A 23,608-nucleotide genomic window follows, 5' to 3' on the forward strand; every position below is an offset into this window, starting at 1 on the left:
TGGGTGTGAGGCCTCAGTCCATGTGGGTCCTCCATATCACCCCACTTTTATGTATCATGGCTCAGTCTAACATCAGTCCTAACTTAGGGCCTGTTTATAAGGCCTCTTAAAGTGCTATCCATTCCTTGTGTGGATGAATATGTTGATCCTAAGGAGCGCTGTGAATTTGAGAAGGGTTAGTTTTCTGTCTTGCAGAAGAGGCAGTGAAACAAGGCAGCAAAGCTCTCCCAGCAGAACTGTATCTGTTTGCCAGCCGGTAAGGCTCCTTTCCTGTCATCGATGTGAAGAGGAAAGACGAGTATACAAATTGCTAGGAACTCAATAATTAATATAATTCCAGATGTAAAATTATTAAAATAAAGGAACAATCCAAAAAAATTTGATGTTTACATATGTCAGATGTAAAAAGTAATGTAGAAAAACCATATTTGTAAGAAAATTGACAAATAAAAATTAAAACAATCAAGATAAAAAATTACTGGTTACTTTTTGACCAGGTATCTAAAAGTTGCTTTGGGTTCCATTTCCCTCCTCTTCCTCTGTGTAATTCAACTACCAGAATTCCATCACATTGCTTAGTTGGGTGCACTTAAAGGAAGGTTTGATATCTAAAACTGGAGGTATCTTCTTAATAAACTTCTATAAATGTAATAAATTTTGTGTTAATTGAATCCTGTTTGATCATAATGAGTTTGTATCAATTTTGTTTGTGTTTGCACTTATTTTGCTTACCTTATCATTAATCTGCCATCAGTATCAAGATTTTTGTTCTATTTATATTTTGTGTAAATCTAATATAAGAAAAATATAGTTCTCACCTCGGAAGGTTTTGCGTTACTCTCCTGGGAAGATGTGAGAAAATAGTTAGAACCTAAGATAGAGCAACAAATGGAAGGAATTATTCTACCCAACTCTACCTCATGGAAAAGGATTTGCTCTGGGTTACTTCAAGAGGAAGCAGACTGCAGGCCTCCCCAGTATGGAACGGCACAGCACCATCTCTGCACTGCTTGCAGGAATCCCAGCCAGTGACAGAGTCTCTTCTCTGAATTAGTTGTTTCTACTTGTGTAAACTTGGGGAAGGCCATTATGATTCTTCCTAATTTTAGGAACCTTTTGAGGCTTGTGAGTTTTGTTTACTTTCTGAGCCTCAAGGAACCACCCTCTATCTTAAATAGTAACTTTTCAGCACAGAGGGAATAACTACAGGAAGACTCTTCCCCTTCTTACTGTACCCTCTTCTCCAGTGGTGTCTGAATGTAGAAGGGGCTGATGTGGCTCTTTGATAATTTTCTCCATCTATGACTTAGTATAAGGTCACTGTGCCACAGTAATAGTCAAAACAATTCAGAAGCTTGGACACTTAAGAATCTGCTTTGTAAATCTTTTTGCCAAAGAGTAGTCTCCTTTTATGAACATTTGAAACTAATAGCAGCAATGTTTTATAAGTACACACACACACACACACACACACACACACACACACATACACACTTTTAAAATGTAATTTGATAGTCACATTATAATATTTAAGAAAACAATAGCAGTACCTTCTTTACTGGAACCAATGACAGCCTCTCTCTGGCTTATAGCACAGTTGAGGTTCCTGCTATGAGGTGACCTACACCTCAAATGAAAAGCATCTGACCTGTAACAGTTGTGCAACTATTGCACCCGTGAGCACAGCTTGCCTGACATCTTGGTAATGTGGCACATGGGGTCTGCACCTGAGTGGAACTGTTGGTGACATTTCTTATCCAGAACCCAACGTGGTGCCTTCTGGCATTACAAAAGACAACTACCAGGGTGGGAGCTACCAGTTTAGTTCTAGCTTTGTTTTTGAATGACTGACTGCCAAAGCATCTATGTAGCACTTTCTGTCTAGCTCTCCCATGCATCAATACCGTCAGCAGTAGTACCATAGTCTATCCTCATAGATCAAGGACCTTCCCTGACTAACAAGTCATAGAGAAGTAGCTCATTTTTCTAATGGAATTTTTATCAACAAACCTTAAGGCCTCTGAGTGTGTCCTTTTTCAGTCACCTGTGGTATTTTTGTTTAACTCTTTGATTGCTATCAGTAGAGTTCTTACAAATGATTGAACAATTCAGTGAGATACTCAAGAGTTTATCAGGATGTAATGAAACCCTTTACAGGGAGCAGACAGGATTTCTGAAGGTCCACCATCATCCATTTAAAATAAATGACAGTTGCTGTTGAGCATTCAGTGGTATATTATAAAGGAAATGATAGCAAAGTGCATATAGTACAAACAGGTTTCAAGACTTCTACAGTTTATTTCATTATTGTGGACAGCATCTTGGGTCAATGACAACACCCTATCAACTGTTCTATTCCTGAGGTACCTAGTGGACACAAGGCCAATACTGTGCATTGGACATCCCATGATGGTCTTGGTAGGTCTAGCTTGGGATGCTTTGTCTGGCTCAGGCCTAAGAACTGCATTCTGACCTAGCATGGCTTCCTCTAGATGTGGACCCTCAGACATGAAGGGCTAAGGGCTAGCCCTGTGGCCCTTGAATTCCACTGGCTGCTGAAAGAATCCTAGGCTGGGCAAACAATCTGTGACCCCTTTTACCTCTATTTCACAGGCTCTGAGGATATCTCTGTACCTTAAGACAGACTTTGTATTTTTTCTGTGGTCTGTGGTCAGGATCGACCTTCTTCAAGAAGCACGAGTCTATCTGTCTAATTCTCAACTAGGAAGTCCATTTGACATACAGTAAATTAAAAATAAATAAATGGTTTTAATTTTTTAATCTGTTGTGGACAACACAAGGGTTAAAATAAGAACTACTTATGTAGGAAGTAGAATTTGTGTAAGATCAATTAAATCTTCAGGTTTCAACTTCGAAAATGTTTAGTTGGAAAGACAATCACCATGCATGGAACAAATGTAGATGAAAATGCCGTAGAAAGAAGATATTCGTGTTATGGTCAACATGCTGGGTTATGAGGGACCTGTATAGGGTCTGATGTAAGGGCTGGTTAGTCTTGGGTCAAAGTTGGAAAGTACTAGGTATATCATGTAGACTTTCACAAGCTATACAAAATGGTGTGGTTTGAGGACCTGGATGGGTCCCCTTGGATAGGCAGTGTATGGGGGATAGAAAGAGCTGAGGAGAGCACAAATGGAAGTAGTTAATTGTACTAAGCTCAGGTCCCCTAGAGGTCTCCCAGGCCACACTTGAGTAAACAATCATGTTTCCACTTTGATTAAAGAGACCAGGAAATATCCCAGGGACCAGCAAAGTGCAGTTTGCCTGAAGGTCAGTTGGATGGTACTTGAGCTCCTGTCTAGGGTGAGCTGATGGTGGTGATGAGGAAGAGAACTGTACAGGCTCTCCTCTTCTCCTAGTTATGGGCCTCAGCAGGTGAGCCTGCTGGGGCTGTTGGCCACAAAGAAGCATGATTTCTCCAGGAACATAGCTGAGATTCCCCCCTTCAGTACCAGAGTTGTAGTTGGGACCAAAGAAAAACAGGTAGGTCTTTCTGAAACACTTCTAGATGACACCAGTGTGTGGACTGGGTTTTTTACTGTCCAGAAGCCAGCTGGATTGAAGGCAATCAACACAACTGTTTTCTTTCCATGACTGGTGAGTACTGACTGGGTGGGATACTCTGGATTCATGGTCCCTTTTCAAATTCACATTCTTTAATGCCCAGGATCTAAGGTGCAAAGCAAGTTGTAGACACCAGAAGCAGGCAACAGAGACAGAACCATGGTCAGAGCTGATGAAAGTAAGTGAAGAACTGTTTGTTGGAGTGGCAGAGGATGGGAGAGGATTCTTACTTGGAGGGAGGCTTCTGTGTCAAGAATTACAGTATAAGACATAATTCATTCATTCAGGATTTGATTGTAATTAAAGTGACTGGACCCATCTTTTCTGGTCTTATACTAAAATATGGTATGTTATTATTAAATATTTTACATAAGAGTCTTAAATATGACCATAAATGCTTATGGGTTAGAGTGAATGTGATGTGGTTTCTTCAGTGTGTGATGTGTCAGGCAAGAGAGTATGGCGGTGTGTGTGGTTGCTCAGACTGATACAGGAGGACAGGGATGCTTCAGTGCCTGCTCAGGGTTGGCTGAGGCTTAGTTCTCCAAAGACTGATGAGAGGCTACATTCTCAGTTGTACCAAGAGAAAGAGAAATATGTTGAACTTGAAAGATGGAGGTGTTAGTAACGAATGTGCTTAGTACGGGGTGTACTGAACCTTCTCCTGTCTTCAGACATAGGCTTTGTTTAGTTTTATTGTTGTTGTTTTGTTTTGTGTTGTTTGGTTGGTTTTTGTTGCTCATGCATTTGTTTTTTGCTCAGAGATAGTTTCAGTACAGTCCGTGAAGGTCATTAACTCTTTGTATTGTTTGAAGTATGTATTTTTCTATCATTTCTAATATAAATTACTTTAGTACATCAGATTGGAGGACAGTGGTAGCAGCTTTGCCAAACGTGAGGGAGCCTTGGTGCTCATGCCCAGTACTCCAAACTGGATTAGGTTTTATGGAAGCCAATGAATTTACACACATCCACAAATACAGCATACACACCGGGAGATCAACACAGGTTCTTGGTAACCTCAGTAGTACTACCTGTTATACCAAACATCCTAATATTGTTTCTTCCTGGATCTTAAGGAGACTAACAATAATGTTTGCATTTGAAAATATGATTAAAAAGGTAAAAAATGTGCACCTTATGACTGCTCTTCTTTGTATTTGTCAAGTTGTCTTGAGGTTTAGCCACCATTTCACCCTTGTCATACATCAGACCGTGGCCTCACTCTGTCCTGTGGAGATCAAGGACAGGTTATAATATTTTGTTTACGAGAGATATGGAAACCTGCATATAAGCTATCACTAAGCATCTAGTTTTAAAATCTCTAATGTTCAAGGAACGCACCCATTTCTCACGCACGATGGTTTTAGACGACTAGTTGATAACTTAGTTTTTTGCCCAGCAAGAAGTGTTGTATATTATACTTTAAAAAAAACATGAAAACGCAGAGGAAGCTTCTGATAATCTTAAATGGCTACTCAGGGTCTGAAAGGAACACATTATATCAGCCTGACATAATGTTCTCCCTTTGTTGAAATGAGATTTGGGAAATTTTTAAATGTTCATTTTGAAACTCCTTCTTCTTTTGGAGGATCATGGAGTCCAGTAAGTTTCTTTGTCAGAGTTGTCTCCTTCAGTTCATGCAGGATTGTCCTTTAGCAAGAGACTGGAGATCACTGTGTGTGGTTCTGTCATCGGAACTGTCTCCCTTTCTTCAGATGTGTGAACTAGAGCTATTTCTATGAAGCCTAATGCAAAGTGTTTGCTCACTCAATTTTGTCTAGAGTAGATCCTACTCTTAGGATCACACTCCTGGACTGTGAGATGTACTGTGAGGAATTTACCAGAAACCTAATGATGGGTACACTTGAGGAGTAATGGGGAACCATTTCAGAAAAGAGGAAGACTCAAGGGAATTGGTTATACAGGGATTCTTTTAGTGACTAGTATAAGTGGATGTAGACAACTCCAGCCATGAGCCCAGAGAAGGGTGGAGAAACCCTGAGGCATTAGTAACGTTTCCTTAATGCAATGGCTGGTTCTTAAGATGTAGGAGTATGTGACACGTAGCAAGGGTAAGGTCACTTGATGTGAGCATAGGATGTCCTATAAGGAGTTTAGGAGGATACTTCAGCTGATCTTGAACATTTACTTCTGAAGATCATCCCATTCTCAGCAGGGCCCTGGGTACACAAGTAGAAAACTCCATTTAACAAAAGCTTTTAAATAGGTTTTCCAATAGCAAATAATCCCCTCTCTTGATGAACATTGGGCAATACAAAACAGACATACACATAACAATATACAGACCAAAAAGATTATATTTAGGACTCTATTTCTAAATAAATATACATATATGTATGCAACAAAAATTAATGAAAAAAGAGGCCATGTATTTGAAAAACAGCAATAATGGATATATGGGAGGCTTAGGAAAAAGTAAAGGGAATGGGAATTTGTGTAATTATATTAAAATTTCAAAAATAAATGAAATTATATAAGTAAAGGTGGGCAGGCAAGCATCGAGGCTTTGATTAGACAGAGGGAGAGAATCAACATAATACAGTAGGGATGGGAAAATGTCTCCTGGAGTGTATGGGACAGTGCCTCCCTTCTCACCCACCATGTTCCTGTCCACATTCAAAAGGAAGAGGGCTACAGTGTTATTCTATTAACCCCTGAAAGCTAGTGCAGGAGATCGTCTGCAGACTCGGGGACCTTTCTGGTGATATATGTAACAGTCCTTCTGTGTCCTAAAATGATCATTATAGACATGCTACACACAGCAGTGCTCGGGGATCTAGAATGACAGCATAGTAAACAGTTCAGTCTTGCGCAGCTACAGTGCCTCAATAGTTCTTAGAATGAGCAGTCATCTCAGAGAACAACAAAGGCTGTCTGTAAAGTGTTTCCCAGCACAGCTGATATTCAACCCACATCATTCTTGCATGTGCCATGGTGGTGATAAAGTCTCATATGGTGCAGTGTATTCTGTGACACTACCCATACAAACCAAGTGTCACCTGTATCAGCCCCAAACATCTGCAGCATCACCATGTTCTACTGAGAAAAACATACCATCTCAATGGAGGAATTTATATATAATGGCAAGAGTAGGTAGTCTGTTTCTGTTCCTGTTGTACAATTTCCCAAGGTAGTACAATTCTATACATATTTTTCTGCTGTTAGTCTGCTGGACACTTTATAACCCTATGTATCCTGCAGTTTGTATCCTGTGGCCTGTAGCCTCCCAATGTCACTGGAGCTGCATTTTCAGCGGCCATATTTTATTCTCTTACATCATCATATTATCCCTTCACACTGAGTGAACCAGTTAGGGTTATACAAGTTTTGTTTCCAATTCTCACAGCTTATTTCACTTACTCAGTGTCCATCAGTGGGGTCCATGATGTATCAAGGGCTGCTGCTCGTTATCATAGTTGAACTGAACTTAGTGAAGGATGTTGGACAGTTGTAGTCTTAATTTTTACTTTTTATTGGATATTCTCTTTATTTACATTTCAAATGTTATCCCCTCCCCCTCCCATTGCCTCCATGAAGGTGTTCTCTCACCCAACCACCCTCTCCCACCTCAGCACCTTGATCTTTTCCTACCCTAGGTTAACGAGTCTTCACTAGACCAAAGGTCTCTTCTCTTAATGGTGCCAGAGATGCTGTCCTCTGCTGCATATGCACCTGGGGCCATGGGTCTCTCCGTGTGAACTCATTGGTTGGTGGTTTAGTCACTGGAGCTGTGGTGAATTTGGTTAGTTGATGATTTTTCCCCCATGGGATTGCAGACCCTTTCAGCTCCTTCAGTCTTTTTTCTAGCTCCTTCATTGGGGTCCCCCATTCAGTCTGATGGTTAGCTGCAAGCATCATCCTCTGTATCAGTGTGGTTTTGGCATAGCCTCTGAGGAGGTGTCCATATCAGGCTCTTGTCAATAAGCACTACTTGGCATCAGCAGTAATGTGTGTGTTTGGAGGCTGCGTATGGGATGGATCCTCATTATCTTTGCTGCGTGAATACATCTCTCCAAGCACTACTTACAAGAGAGACTACCGAACATCCCTCAGGAACATCAGTTGTCTGTGTGCATTAAGATTTCTTTCTGGCTCTCTCTTCTATCCCTGTGGTCCATGCATCTTTATTGTTTTTAAAATTCCTGTTTCTTTGTAACATAATTGCAAGTGTGATATATCTGACTTTCTTTCTTAGAGTTACTTTGGGTATTTGGAGTTGTCATATACACTCTTGTGAGCTAGCTAAAAGTTTACAGGTTCGATTCCCTCCATTATTACAATTATTCAGTGTGATTGAGACAGATAAAGTCTTCCAAGAGTAGAGTGCTATTAGTGTTAACTAAGAAACTCAATTCTAAACATACACCCTAAAAGTATTTTCTTACTATGAATTTCTAGTTTTTGGGAGTTTCATAAATGAGTGATGTACTATATCATTTTTATCTCACTTCTAAGTCTGGCTTCTTCCATGACAGCAGCCTCTCAAATTCACGACCTCTCATCTTTTAACTACTGTTTCACACTCACACACACACCCCACTGGGTTGGTTTAGTGTTCCTTGTAAATATATGGTAAAAAGACTTTTCCATGTTTTTTATTATCTTGAATAGGAAAGATGCTAGATTCTGGTGAAATTAAAATCCCCAATAGAGATCAGTTAGATCCTTTCCTGGTTCCTAGGTTCCTTGCACAGAGAACATTGTCGTGATATCTGCTGTCAGAGTTCCCTCATGGGCACTGGTGGTAAAAGCCCAGAGCACTGAGCTTCCACACACAGGATCTGTAGTCATAGGTGAGATTATTTCCTCCTTTTAGTTATTTCTCAGGTAACATGTCCTCATATGATTATGATTTTCTCTGCTTTACTCCTCTGAGCTCCTCCCCCATCCAATCGAGCCCCATTCTGACTCTCATTGGAAAACAAACAGGCTTCTCAAGGATAATTATAGAATAGAATAAAATAAGATGAAGAAAAACTTAAACATCAGGATAGAACAGAAAAGAGAGCAGAAGAAAAAGAGCCCAAGAAAAGGCACAATAAACAGACACACACAGAGAGACCTGCTCATGTATACTCTCAGGAATCCCCTAACCTGGAAGCTATAACACACACACACACACACACACACACACACACACACACACACACACACACACACATATGTATATATATAGTATGCAAAGACCTATAGGGTTAAAATCTAGGAATAAATGAATACATATGTAATACTTATAATATAAAAATTAGATAACATTTAAAATGCCCTGACAAGACACTGAGTCAGGAAACCTCCTAATATGCTGTTGAGTTCATTTCCTGTCAGCCACCTACTGATGGGCATGTGGCCTACCCTCAAGTGTAGTGTCTTTTTCCTGCCTGTGACTCCCTTGAAGAAAACTAAATTTTCCTTTATTGGTAGCTATGAGTTGAGGATGATTTCTGGGATCCCTCCCATTTGTATCCCAGAAGCTACATGGCTGGCTTCTAAATCTAATGTCCCTGGAGCTTACAAGTTTCTGAGTCTGCCAGCTTAGCCCCTCATAGGTATTGCCAATCCTCAGCCCAGCATCTAGCTGGCTAACACCTAGTGATGAAAATTAGATTTATGCCCCTGATTCCAAATCATCTCGTTTTTTCATTCATTAAAATGATCACCAGTGATATCAAGCTCTGAATTTTATCACGTTGGACCACTGTGCTCATGGTTAAGCTCACTTTCTGTTTTCCCAGAAGACCAGGGTTCAGTTCTGGACACCCAACCTCTTGGTAACAGTCATCTTAGTTCTGGCCCTAATATATTCAATGCCATCTTCTGCCCTCTGTGGGCACAAATCACACACAGCATGCACATAAAAAGATGCAGGGAGAACACTATTCACATAAAATTTTAAAAAATGTAAAGTTCAAATAAAATATGTTATTTATTCCCATGTGCCATGACATAAAATTATTATTATTTGGAATGAATAAAATCCGTGTGCTAATAAAGTGAGGAACAGTGCGGACTGCTGCAACATCCATGTGCATCAGTCACGGAGTCAGGATTACAAACACACCCACATTCACTCACTCATTCATTCACTCACTCATTCATTTATTCAGGCGTGCAGGCAGGCAGGTGGGCAGACAGTAACTTTCTCTGACAGTTACTTTCCAGCTAGTGCAGTGACTGGAGACCATACGGTGCTCAGTGAGTTGTGTAGTTTCATTTGCATGAGGGCAGAAGAGAGTTAACAGGGAGAACAAACAAAACTTTGTAATATACACCACAGGTTATTTCATGTAACCACAGCCAAAATTGCTTACAGCTAGTTATTATCATTATTATTATTTACAGGTAACTAACCGGGGCTCACAGAAGCATATATTTCAGAGCAGGAGGCACAGCTAGTCCATGATAAGCGTTGATTGATCTGTGCAGACATAATACTGAGCTAAAGACTTTGACTTCAGCATTGACCATTAATGACAAGATTCTGGTTTGTCAAAATTGACAGAACAAAAGAACTAGTTAACTTTGGTACCTGGTATCTGTCTAGGAATTAATCCATTTCCTCCAGATTTTCCAGCTTTGTTGAGTATAGGCTTTTGTAGTAGGATCTGATGATTTCTTGAATTTTCTCAGTTTCAGTTATTCTGTCTCCACTTTCATTTCTGACTTTGTTAATTTGGATAATCTCTCTTTGCCCTCTAGTTAGTCTGGCTAAGGGTTTATCAATCTTATTAATTTTCTCAAAGAACCAGCTCTTGATTTTGTTGATTCTTTGACTGGTTCTCTTTGTTTCTATTTGGTTAATTTCTGTTCTGAATTTGACTATTTCTTGCCGTCTACTCCTTTTGGGTTTATCTGCTTCTTTTTGTTCTAGAGCTTTCAACTGTGCTGTCAGGTTGCTAGTGTATGCTCTCTCCAGTTTCTTTTGGGAGGCACTCAAAGCTATGAGTTTTCCTCTCAGTGCTACTTTCACTGCATTCCATAGGTTTGGGTATACTGTGCTTTCGTTTTCATAAAATTCTAGAAAATTCTTATTTTATTTCTTCTTTGACCATGCTATCATTGAGTAGAGCATTGTTCAGCTTCCATGTGTATATGGGCTTTTTGTTGTTTTTGTTGTTATTAAAGACCAGCCTTAGTCCATGGTGATCTGATAGGATGCATGGGGGTATTTCAATCTTCTTATATCTATTGAGGCTTGTTTTGTGACCGACTATATGGTCAGTTTTGGAGAAGGTGCCATAAGGTGCTGAGAAGAAGGTATATTCTTTGGTTTTAGGGTGGAGTGTTTTGCAGACATCTATTAATTCCAATTGGTTCATAACCTCTGCTAGTTTCACTGTGTTCTTGTTCAGATTCTGCTTCCATGATCTGTCTATTGATAAGCGGGATGTTGAAGCCTCCCACTATTATTGTGAGGGGTACAATGTATGTTTTGAGCTTTAGTAGGGTTTCTTTTATGAATATGGGTGCTCTTGTATTAGGAGCATATATGTTAAGGATTGAGAATTCATTCTGATCAATTTTCCCTGTAATGAGTAAAAAGTGTCCTTCCTTATCTCTTTTGGTAACTTTTGATTGAAAATCTACTTTATTCAATATTAGAATGGCTGCTCCAGCTTTTTTCTTGGGGCCGTTTGCTTGGAAGGTTTTTCTCCAGCCTTTTGCTCTGAGATAGTGTCTGTCTTTGTCTTTGAGATGAGTTTCCTGTATGCAGCAGATTGCTGGATTCTGTTTATGTATCCAGTCTGATAGTCTATGTCTCTTTACTGGGAAATTGAGCTCATTTATGTTAACAGATACTAAGGAATAGTGGTTGCTGTTTCCTGCTATTTTTGCTTTTAGAGGTCGAATTATTTCTGTGTGTCTTTCTTCTTTTGGTTTTCTTGCCTAGTTATTTTCTTGCTTTTCCTAGAATGTAGTTTCCCTCCTTGAGTTGGGTTTTCCATTTATTATTCTTTGTAGGGCTGGATTTGTGGTCAGATATTGTGTAAATTTAGTTTTGTCCTGAAATATCTTGGTCTCTCCATCTATGGTGATTGAGAGTTTTGGTGGATATAGTAGCCTGGGCTGACATTTGTGTTCTCTTAGGGTCTGTATCATGTTTGTCCAGGATCTTCTAGCCTTCATAGTCTCTGTTGAGAAGTCGGGAGTAATTCTGATTGGTCTGCCTTTATATGTTACACGATCTTTTTCCCTTACTGCTTTTAGTATTCTTTATTTGTTTTGAAAACACTTGGCATTTTGACTATTATGTGTTAAGAACAATTTCTTTTTTGGTCCAATCTATTTGGAGTTCTATAGGCGTCTTTTATGCTCATGGTCATCTCATTCTTAAGGGTAGGGAAGTTTTCTTCTACAATTTTGTTGAAGATATTTACTGTGCCTCTTAGTTGATATTCTTTGCCCTCTTCTATTCCTATTATCCTTAGGTTTGGTCTTCTCATTGTGTCCTCGATCTCCTGGACATTTTGGGATAGAAACTTTTGCATCTTCTCTGAATGTTTTGTCTATGTTAGCTATGTTGTCTTCGGTCCCTGAGATTCTCTCTTCCATCTCTTGTAGTCTGTTGGTAATTTGATCTGTGATTCCTGATTTTTTTTTTTGGTTTTCCATCTCCAGGGTTGTCTCTTTTTGTGTTTTCTTTATTGTTTTTATTTCCATTTTCAATTCCTTCATCTGTTTGGTTGTGTTTTCCTGTAGTTCTTTGAGTGATTTTTGTGTTTCCTCTTTAAAAGGTTCTATTTGTTTATGTGTGTCCTCCCGTGCTTGTTTAAGGGAGTTATTCCCACTCTTCTTGAAGATCTCCATCATCATCTTGAGATATGATTTCAAGTCTGAGTCTTCTTTTTCTGGAGTGTTTGGAAATCCACTGCTTGCTGTAGTGGGAGAGCTGGGTTCTGATGTTGCCAGGTTATCTTGGTTTCCATTGCTTAAGTTCTTTCGTTTTCCTCTTTCCATCGTGTTGTCTGTGGTTATATGTGGTCTTGTTGTCAGTGACTGGCATCTGTCTCTCCTGTGGATCTGAGGGCCTGTGGGCTCAGGAAAAAAAATTGTTTCTGAGTGTTTGGCTTTTAGTAGGCAAGCAGTGAGTTCTGGTAGCAGTGACTCAGCTCTGTCTTTGTGGGCTCAGGTGTGGGAGCTCTTGTGTGGCTGTTCTGGGAGCTCAGCCCTGTGCCCACAGGTCCTGAGTACTACTGGCAGGGATCTGGCTCTTTCTCTAGGCCAAAATGGACGCTTCTCCAGATAGCACAGTACTTTCTGCTCTCTGAGAACTCCTAGTGTGCTCTCCCTGGGTCTATGTAATAGGCTCCCCTCTGGTCCAGGTGTAAGAGGGCCTGTAGAGCTGATCTTCAAGCACTGCCTTTCCTGGGCAGACACCGGTTCCCACTGACAAGGGCCTGTGCCTTACTGTGGGCCTGTGTGTTTAGTCTTCGAGCCCAGGCTTTCTGAGCAGATCCTGAGTCCCTCTGCCACAGGTCCGGCTCTACTGTGGGCTGTAGGGGCATGTTTTCCGCTTGCTCCCCATAGTCCTTTTTGTGCTTTGGTTACTCACAGTGCCATCTCACCTGGCCTCTGTCACCAGGACCAGGTAAACCATCTAAATAATTCCATAACACCTAAAGAAATAGAAGCAGTCATCAAAAGCCTCCCCCACCCCCCAAAAAAACCCCAGGACCAGATGGGTTAAGTACAGAATTCTATCAGACATTTATTGACAATCTAATATCAATACTCTCTAAACTATTCCACAAAATAGAGTCAGATGAAACACTGCCCAACTCATTTTTTGAAGCCACAATAACCCTTGTTCCTAAACCACACAAAGACCCTACAAGGAAAGACAACTTCAGACCAATTTCCCTTATGAATATTGATGCAAAAATACTCAACAAAAATCCATACAAACCGAATCCAAGAACACATCAAAACAATCATTCACCATGATCAAATAGGCTTTATCCCTGAGATGCAGAGATGGTTTAATATACAGAAATCCATCAATGAAATCCACCAAATAAACAAACTCAAAGAAAAAAAAAACCCACATGGTCATCTCCCTAGATGCTGAGAAAGCATTTGACAAAATTCAATACCCCTTCATGATAAACATCTTACAAAAAACAAGAATCCAAGACCCGTACCTAAAAATAATAAAAGCAATATATAGTAAACCAATAGCCAACATCAAACTTAACAGTGAGAAACTTGAAGCAATCCCACTAAAATCAGGGACAAGACAAAGCTGCCCACTCTCCCCCTACCTATTCAACATAGTACTGGAAGTCCTGGCTGGAGAATTTAAACAGCAAAAGAAAATCAAAAGGATACAAATCAGAAAGGAAGAAGTAAAATTATCACTATTTTCAAATGACATGATAGTATATATAAGTGAACCCAAAAATTCCACCAGAAAACTTTTACAGCTGATGAACAACTTCAGCAAAGTGCCTGGATATAAAGTTAACTCAAACAAATCAGTAGCCTTCCTCTACTCAAAGAACAAACATGCTGAGAAAGAAATTAGAGGAAAGATACCCTTTACAATAGTCACAAACAATATGAAATACCTTGGTGTGACTCTACCTCAGCAAGTGGAAAACTTTATGACAAGAACTTCAAATATCTGAAGAAAGAAATTGAAGAAGACCTCAGAAGATGGAAAGATCTCCCATGCTCATGGATTGGAAGGATCAATATTGTAAAAATGGCCATCTTACCAAGAGCAATCTACAAATTCAGTGCAATCTCCATGAAAATTCCAACTCAATTCTTCATAGAGTTGGAAAGAGCAATTTGCAAATTCATCTGGAATAACAAAAAACATAGAATATTGAAATCCATCTTCAACAACAAGAAAACATGTGTGGGAATCACCATTTCTTACCTCAAGCTATATTACAAGGCGATTGTGTTAAAAACTGCATGGTACTGGTACAGAGATAGGTAGGTTGGTCAATGGAACAGAATAGAAGATCCAGAAATGAACTCTCACACATATAATCACTTGATTTTTTGACAAAGGAGCTGTAAACATTCAATGGAAAAGAGGACAGCCTCTTCAACAAATGGTATTGGCTCAACTGGCACTCAGCATGCAGAATGAAAATAGACCCTTTCTTATCTCCTTGTACAAAGCTCAAGTGCAAGTGGATCAAAGAACTCCACATTAAACCAGGTACACTGAAACTATTAGAAGAAAAAGTAGGGAAAACCTTAGAACCCATAAGCTCAGGGGAAAAATCCTGAACAGAACACCAGTGGCTTGTGCTCTAAGACAGAGGATGGAGAAATGGGACTTAATGAGATTGCAAAGTTTCTGTACGGCTAAGGACACTGTCAAGAAAACAAAATGGCAACCAACAGATAGGGAAAAGATCTTCACCAACCCCACATCAGATAGAGGCCTAATATCCAAGGTATAAAAGAACTCAAGAAGTTAGACACCAAAGAATCTAACAATCCTATTAAAAATGGGATACAGAGTTAAACCAAATAAAAAATTCAATTGAGGAAAATCGAATGGCTGAGAAGCACCTAAGGAAGTGCTCAACATCCCTAGTCATCAGAGAAATGCAAGTCAAAACAACCCTGAGATTCCACCTCACACCAGTAAGAATGGCTAAGATCAAAAACTCAGATGACAGCAGATGCTGGGGAGGATGTAGAGGAAGAGAAACACTCTTTCACTTTTGCTGGGGTTGTAAGCTGATACAAACACTCTGGAAATCAGTTTGGCGGTTCCTCAGAAAATTAGACATAATCCCACCTGAAGATCCATTTATTCTAGTTTTGGGCATATACCCCAGAGTTGCTCCAACATACAGTAAGGACACATGCACCACAATTTTCATAGCAGCCATATTTATAATAGCCAGAAACTGGAAAGAACCCAGATGTTCTTCAGTAGATGGATGGATACAAAAATTGTGGTATATTTACACAATTCGGCTATTAGAAACAATGACTTTATGAAATTCCTTGAAAAATGGATGCATCTAGAGAATATCATCTTGAGTGAGATAACTCAGTCACAAAAGAACAAAAATAATATACAGTCACTGATAATTGGATAGTAGGCCCAGAATGTTCTGAATATCCCAGAAACAACTCATAAGTCATTAGAAGCTCAAAAAACAAAAAACAAAAAACAAAAAAACCCACAAAGAAACAAAAACAAAGGCCAAAAAGTGAAAGCCTCAGTCCTGAAATAAAAAAAAAAGTGTACAGCACCCTCTTAAATTATGGTACTGGACCTTAAATCGTTAATAATTCAAGAGCTAAGAATATAGCCTTGTGGCAACTTTTGGTATTCAAAAATCATTATGTTTAATCTATACACACCAAGAAATCCCTGACTGTTTCCATTTTATTCCATGTTACATTCAGTTCTACATGTACATTATGCTTATGATAACTAGTAAGATTTCAATGCATTCTATCAAACCTCTAAAAGAATCAAGTACTGACAAAAATATATTCATATAGTTTTATGCCAAAATGCTTTAAAAGTCTGTAAATGTATCTCTGTTTTTTTAATAAAGTTGTAAGAAAAAAAAAGAATTGGAAGTGAGCATCAGTGTATACTAACTTTGCCTGTGGTGAGTTCTTAATGGCCATTCCTTTGTATTGAATTTGTTTCCTTGCAACTTTCTAAGCTAAATCTTCAAATGTATTTCATATAAGTATATCAACTTGGGGTTAGATATGAAGCCCTGTATTTTTGTTTTTAAAATCAGGGATCTGACTTTTATGTACATTAAAAACAACTTTCTGATTCATGTAAAAAAAAAGACTTTGAGATACTTTTTTAAACAATCCAAAATGGGGAGGCTATAAAGTAAATAATTGTGGATAAGTGAAAAAAAAAAAGAACTAGTTAAATCTGAAAAAATATTTCACACTATTAGGCTAGACTTTGGAATTTCGCCCTTGCTTCTCTCCATAAACTAATCATGTATTTATGAGAAGCATCTATCTATTGAGTGATAGAATATGTCCATCACACTTTCTTCATTTAACATTGTGTTAGCTTGGAGGAATTAATTAATTAATCCACAGTCTTAGAGAGAACTCATTCTAATGAGATAAAGAGGTAAAAGCACCTTTCAATAGCCATGGTGTGTCTTAAATGAAAGTATTACCCAGTTGTTACCCTCAGTACCATAAAGGCAGGTGACAATGTTCATTCATTATTTAGTATTTTTGTGATGAACACTAACATGTTTTGTATTTGGCCTGTCCTCTGCTACAGAGATGCTCATAGCAGGACTGACACCTGTAACATGGATGTCATCAAGTGAACAGGAGGAGAAAGAAATAGTTTAGAGACAGTTTGAATAAAGAAGAGAAAAAGTTCTTTCTGTGGAGTTGAATTATAGACATTTTTTAGTTGAACCAGTTTAAGGAAAGACGTTCTTCTTACTCATCAGAGGAACACATTTCTTGCTATTTTCCCTGAAAGAAACGGAAGTTCTCGGTTCTGTGGCAGATGGCAGCAGCTGTGAGTGGGGCTCTACCATGGGTGCAGTGACAATATCCGTGGAGCAGAAGGAGGCCGAGGAGGACCCAGGGGTCAGCACTGTTACCACCATCTGCCTCAGCCTGGATTCAGACCTGTAACACGCTGGCAAATGGACCAAAAGAAGGAACAAAAGATAACAACAAAGAAAGCTATGCTATGTTTGTAGACCTTGGACTTTCAAAGCACATCTTTACTTTTGACCAAGAAAGATCAGATCTGCAAGACTGAGGGCCACCAGGATAAAGTCTTGGAACATATAGCTGAGTTCAAAGAAAAGGGACATTATTCCTAATCCAGAGACAATCTGACTATAGAAATAGAGAAAAGAGAAATGGCACACTGAAAAAAATATAATTGAATAGTGAAATGAATGATGTAGGATGAGTTGAAGAAGGTATTGAACAATGTAATAATCCACTTTCTATATTGAATGCACTGATTGCTTTGGAGTACTTTTTCAGGTCAAAGGCTATGGGAGGTTTCAACACCAGCTTGGGAGGAGGCTTCATTTTGGTGGGCTTCTCAGACTGGCCAGAACTAGAACTCATCTTTTTCATTTATATTTTGATTTTCTACTCCATCTCTCTCTTTGGCAACACTGCTATCATAGCTCTCTCCCGAATGGACCTCCGTCTGCACACCCCCATGTACTTCTTCCTCTCACACCTCTCCTTCCTGGACCTCTGCTACACCACCAGCACCGTGCCCCAGCTCCTCGTCAACCTTCATGGCCTTGACAGAACCATCAGCTATGGAGGGTGTGTGGCCCAGCTCTTCATATCTCTCGCTCTGGGATCCACAGAGAGTGTGCTCCTGGTAGTGATGGCTTTTGACCGCTACGCTGCTGTGTGCCGCCCACTGCACTACACGACCATCATGCACCCTCTTCTTTGTCACGCATTGGCCATTGCTTCTTGGGTAGGAGGATTGTTGAACTCTCTGATTCAAACCGGCCTCATGATGTCCATGCGGCTGTGTGGACACCGACTGAACCACTTCTTCTGTGAGATGCCTGTGTTCCTCAAGTTGGCCTGTGAGGACACAGAAGGAACTGAGGCCAAGATGTTTGTGGCCAGAGTGGTGATTGTTGCAGTGCCGGCCATGCTCATTCTAGCCTCCTATGCACAGATCGCCAGGGCAGTGCTGAAGGTCAAGTCAGTGGCTGCCAGAAGAAAGGCTGCTGGGACTTGCTGCTCACACCTCCTGGTGGTGTCTCTGTTCTATGGCTCAGCCACCTACACGTACTTACAACCCAAGAACAGCTATTCTGAGAGCAAGGGGAAGTTTGTTGCCCTGTTTTATACCATCGTCACCCCCATGCTCAACCCTCTGATCTATACCCTGAGGAACAAGGATGTGAAGGGGGCTCTGTGGAGGGTACTTGGGAGAGCAGCAGCCACAGGGTAGAAAGGGAAAGCTGATCAGTAAAACATTTTATACTCTGAAGTCCAGAGGGTGTCCGTGAGAGAGGAGAACTGGGTGTCCAAATAACTACAACTAGTTATGTTCATGATGAAACTGTCGGGGCACACCACGATAGAAGACAATAAAAACCCAAATCAAAACAAACAACAACAAAAACAGGTCTAGGTTGGCAAGATGCTCAGTGGATAAAGACACTTGTGGCCAACACTGAGGGTCTAGGTTGATGTGTACAGTTTACATGGTACATAGACATGATTAAGTCTTCCATGCACAAGTGAGTGTGTGTATGTGTGTGTGTGTGTGTGTGTGTGTGTGTGTGAATGTTCAATAAATAAATCATAAAACTCAAACCAAAGCTTTCCCCAGCAGACATAGGGCTTTAGTGCCTTCTTTGTTTGGGAGTCATTGCTGCTCAGCGAGGATACAACCTTCTGCAGAAGGAGACCAGGAGCAGTGCCTTGTGAGCACCTGTGGAAGTGGGCTGGGTTCATAGCAAGTCTGAGTGTCAGAGGGTTTTACATTTGAATTGCAGCACACAAATCAGATCACCTTGTGTTATAGAGGGAACACTGTGACCCAAGCTAGATGGTCTGAGTTCACTGATTTCTCTCCTTTTTGTATTTTCATTTTCAAGTAAATATCCACACATTTAGATACTATACTTTGACCAAATTCATCCCAGTCTTTTTTTCAATTTTGTTCATGTCCCTCAACATTGCTTTGCTCTCACAATTCATGCCTTTTGTAAAGAGATTAAATTCACTGAGTATATGCAGGGTTGCCTGCATGTGCATGGGTGTGAGGCCTCAGTCCATGTGGGTCCTCCATATCACCCCACTTTTATGTATCATGGCTCAGTCTAACATCAGTTCTAACTTAGGGCCTGTTTATAAGGCTTCTTAAAGTGCTATCCATTCCTTGTGTGGATGAATGTGTTGATCCTGAGGAGCGCTGTGAATTTGAGAAGGGTTAGTTTTCTGTCTTGCAGAAGAGGCAGTGAAACAAGGCAGCAAAGCTCTCCCAGCAGAACTGTATCTGTTTGCCAGCCGGTAAGGCTCCTTCCCTGTCATGGATGTGAAGAGGAAAGACGAGTATACAAATTGCTAGGAACTCAATAATTAATATAATTCCAGATGTAAAATTATTAGAATAAAGGAACAATCCAAAAAAATTTGATGTTTACATATGTCAGATGTAAAAAGTAATGTAGAAAAACCATATTTGTAAGAAAATTGACAAATAAAAATTAAAACAATCAAGATAAAAAATTACTGGTTACTTTTTGACCAGGTATCTAAAAGTTGCTTTGGGTTCAATTTCCCTCCTCTTTCTCTGTGTAATTCAACTACCAGAATTCCATCACATTGCTTAGTTTGGTGCACTTAAAGGAAGGTTTTATGTCTAAACCTGGAGGTATCTTCTTAATAAACTTCTATAAATGTAATAAATTTTGTGTTAATTGAATCCTGTTTCATCATAATGAGTTTGTAACAATTTTGTTTGTGTTTGCACTTATTTTGCTTACCTTATCATTAATCTGCCATCAGTATCAAGATTTTTGTTCTATTTATATTTTGTGTAAATCTAATATCAAAAAATATAGTTCTCACCTAAGAAGGTTTTGCATTACTCTCCTGGGAAGATGTGAGAAAATAGTTAGAACCTAAGATAGAGCAACAAATGGAAGAAATTATTCTACCCAACTCTACCTAATGGAAAAGGATTTGCTCTGGGTTACTTCAAGAGGAAGCAGACTGCAGGCCTCCCCAGTATGGAACGGCACAGCACCATCTCTGCACTACTTGCAGGAATCCCAGCCAGTGACACAGTCTCTTCTCTGAATTAGTTGTTTCTACTTGTGTAAACTTGGGGAAGGCCATTATGATTCTTCCTAATTTTAGGAACCTTTTGAGGCTTGTGAGTTTTGTTTACTTTCTGAGCCTCAAGGAACCACCCTCTATCTTAAATAGTAACTTTTCAGCACAGAGGGAATAACTACAGGAAGACTCTTCCTCTTCTTATGGTATTACATTCTTACTGTACCCTCTTCTTCAGTGGTGTCTGAATGTAGAAGGGGCTGATGTGGCTCTTTGATAATTTTCTCCATCTATGACTTAGTATAAGGTCACTGCCACAGTCATAGTCAAAACAATTCAGAAGCTTGGACACTTAAGAATCTGCTTTGTAAATCTTCTTGCCAAAGAGAAGTCTCCCTTTACGAACATTTGAAACTAATAGCAGCAATGGTTTATAAGTACACACACACACACACACACACATACACACACACTAAAATGTAATTTTATAGTCACATTATAATATTTAAGAAAACAATACCAGCAGCTTCTCTACTGGAACCAATGACAGCCTCTCTCTGGCTTATAGCACAGTTGAGGTTCCTGCTATGAGGTGACCTACACCTCAAATGAAAAGCATCTGACCTGTAACAGTTGTGCAACTATTGCACCCGTGAGCACAGCTTGCCTGACATCTTGGTAATGTGGCACATGGGGTCCGTACCTGAGTGGAAGTGTTGGTGACATTTCTCATCCAGAACCCAATGTGGTGGTGCCTTCTGGCATTACAAAAGAAAACTACCAGGGTGGGAGCTACCAGTTTAGTTCTAGCTTTGTTTTTGAATGACTGACTGCCAAAGCATCTATGTAGGACTTTCTGTCTAGCTCTCCCATGCATCAATACCGTCAGCAGTAGTACCATAGTCTATCCTCATAGATCAAGGACCTTTCCTAACTAACAAGTCATAGAGAAGTAGCTCATTTTTCTAATGGAATTTTTATCAACAAACCTTAAGGCCTCTGGGTGTGTCCTTCTTCAGTCACCTGTGGTGTTTTTGTTTAACTCTTTGATTGCTATCAGTAGAGTTCTTACAAATGATTGAACAATTCAGTGAGATACTCAAGAGTTTTTCAGGATGTAATGAAACCCTTTACAGGGAGCAGACAGGATTTCTGAAGGTCCACCATCATCCATTTAAAATAAATGACAGTTGCTGTTGAGCATTCAGTGGTATATTATATAGGAAATGACAGCAAAGTGCATACAGTACAAACAGGTTTCAAGACTTCTACAGTTTATTTCATTATTGTGGACAGCATTTTGGGTCAATGACAACACCCCTTCAACTGTTCTATTCCTGAGGTATTTAGTGGACACAAGGCCAATACTGTGCATTGGACATCCCATGATGGTCTTGGTAGGTCTAGCTTGTGATGCTTTGTCTGGCTCAGGCCTAAGAACTGCATTCTGACCTAGCATGGCTTCCTCTAGATGTGGACCCTCAGACATGAAGGGCTAAGGGCTAGCCCTGTGGCCCTTGAATTCCACTGGCTGCTGAAAGAATCCTAGGCTGGGCAAACAATCTGTGACCCTTGTTACCTCTATTTCACAGGCTCTGAGGATATCTCTGTACCTCAAGACAGACTTTGTATTTTTTCTGTGGTCTGTGGTCAGGATCTACCTTCTTCAAGAAGCACGAGTCTATCTGTCTAATTCTCAACTAGGAAGTCCATTTGATATACAGTAAATTAAAAATAAATAAATGATTTTAATTTTTAAATCTGTTGTGGACAAAACAAGGGTTAAAATAAGAACTACTTATGTAGGAAGTAGAATTTGTGTATGAGCAATTAAGCCTTCAGATTTCAACTACGAAAATGTTTAGTTGGAAAGACAATCCCCGTGTATGGGAACAAACGTAGATGAAAATGCCATAGAAAGAAGATATTCGTGTTATGATCAGCATGGTGGGTTATGAGAGACCTGTATAGGGTCTGATGCAAGGGCTGGTTAGTCTTGGGTCAAAGTTGGAAAGTATGAGGAATATCATGTAGACTTTCACAAGCTATACAAAATGGTGTGGTTTGAGGACCTGGATGGGTCCCCTTGGATAGGCAGTGTATGGGGGATAGAAAGAGCTGAGGAGAGCACAAATGGAAGTAGTTAATTGTACTAAGCTCAGGTCCCCTAGAGGTCTCCCAGGCCACACTTGAGTAAACAATCATGTTTCCACTTTGATTAAAGAGACCAGGAAATATCCCAGGGGCCAGCAAAGTGCAGTTTGCCTGAAGGTCAGTTGGATGGTATTTGAGCTCTTGTCTAGGGTGAGCTGATGGTGGTGATGAGGAAGAGAACTGTACAGGCTCTCCTCTTCTCCTAGTTATGGGCCTCAGCAGGTGAGCCTGCTGGGGCTGTTGGCCACAAAGAAGCATGATTTCTCCAGGAACATAGCTGAGATTCCCCCTTTAGTACCAGAGTTGTAGTTGGGACCAAAGAAAAACAGGTAGGTCTTTCTGAAACACTTCTAGATGACACCAGTGTGTGGACTGGGTTTCTTACTGTCCAGAAGCCAGCAGGATTGAAGGCAATCAACACAATTGTTTTCTTTCCAGGACTGGTGAGTACTGACTGGGTGGGATACTCTGGATTCATGGTCCCTTCTCAAATTCAAGTTCTTTGATGCCCAGGATCTAAGGTGCAAAGCAAGTTGTAGACACCAGAAGCAGGCAACCATGGTGAGAGCTAATTAAATTAAGTGAAAAACTGTTTGTTGGAGAGGCAGAGGATTAGAGAGGATTCTCACTTGGAGGGAGGCTTCTGTGTTAATAATTACAGTATAAGACATAATTCATTCATTCAGGATTTGATTGTAATTAAAGTGACTGGACCCATCTTCTTTTCTGGTCACATACTACAATATGGCATGTTATTATTAAATATTTTACATAAGAGTCTTAAATATGACCATAAATGCTTATGGGTTAGAGTGAATGTGCTGTGGTTTCTCTTCAGTTGTGATGTTGTAGGCAAGAGAGAATGGCGGTGTTTGTGGATGCTCAGACTGATACAGGAGGACAGGGATGCTTCAGTGCCTGCTCAGGGTTGGCTGAAGCTTAGTTCTCCTATGACTGATAAGAGGCTACATTCACAGGAGTAGCCAGAAAGAGAGATCTGAGGTCATGTTTAGACATGCATGTGTTAGTAACAAAAGAGTTAGTAAGGGCTCTTCTGAAACCTTCTCTTCTCAGACAAAGGGTT

General features: G+C 40.0%; 1 protein-coding gene across 1 annotated transcript; it reads left to right on the forward strand.

Annotated features, from left to right (window-relative positions):
• Positions 1-17,599: 17,599 nt before the first annotated feature.
• On the forward strand, positions 17,600-18,535 carry LOC308426465 (olfactory receptor 2Y1B; the record flags this gene model as incomplete). Its single annotated transcript, XM_080924232.1, has 1 exon — positions 17,600-18,535. The coding sequence occupies one exon, from the start codon at positions 17,600-17,602 to the stop codon at positions 18,533-18,535; it is 936 nt and encodes a 311-aa protein (XP_080780358.1).
• Positions 18,536-23,608: the final 5,073 nt, after the last annotated feature.

This window comes from Micromys minutus (assembly GCF_963924665.1).
Source record: "Micromys minutus genome assembly, chromosome: 10".
Lineage (NCBI taxonomy): Eukaryota > Metazoa > Chordata > Mammalia > Rodentia > Muridae > Micromys > Micromys minutus.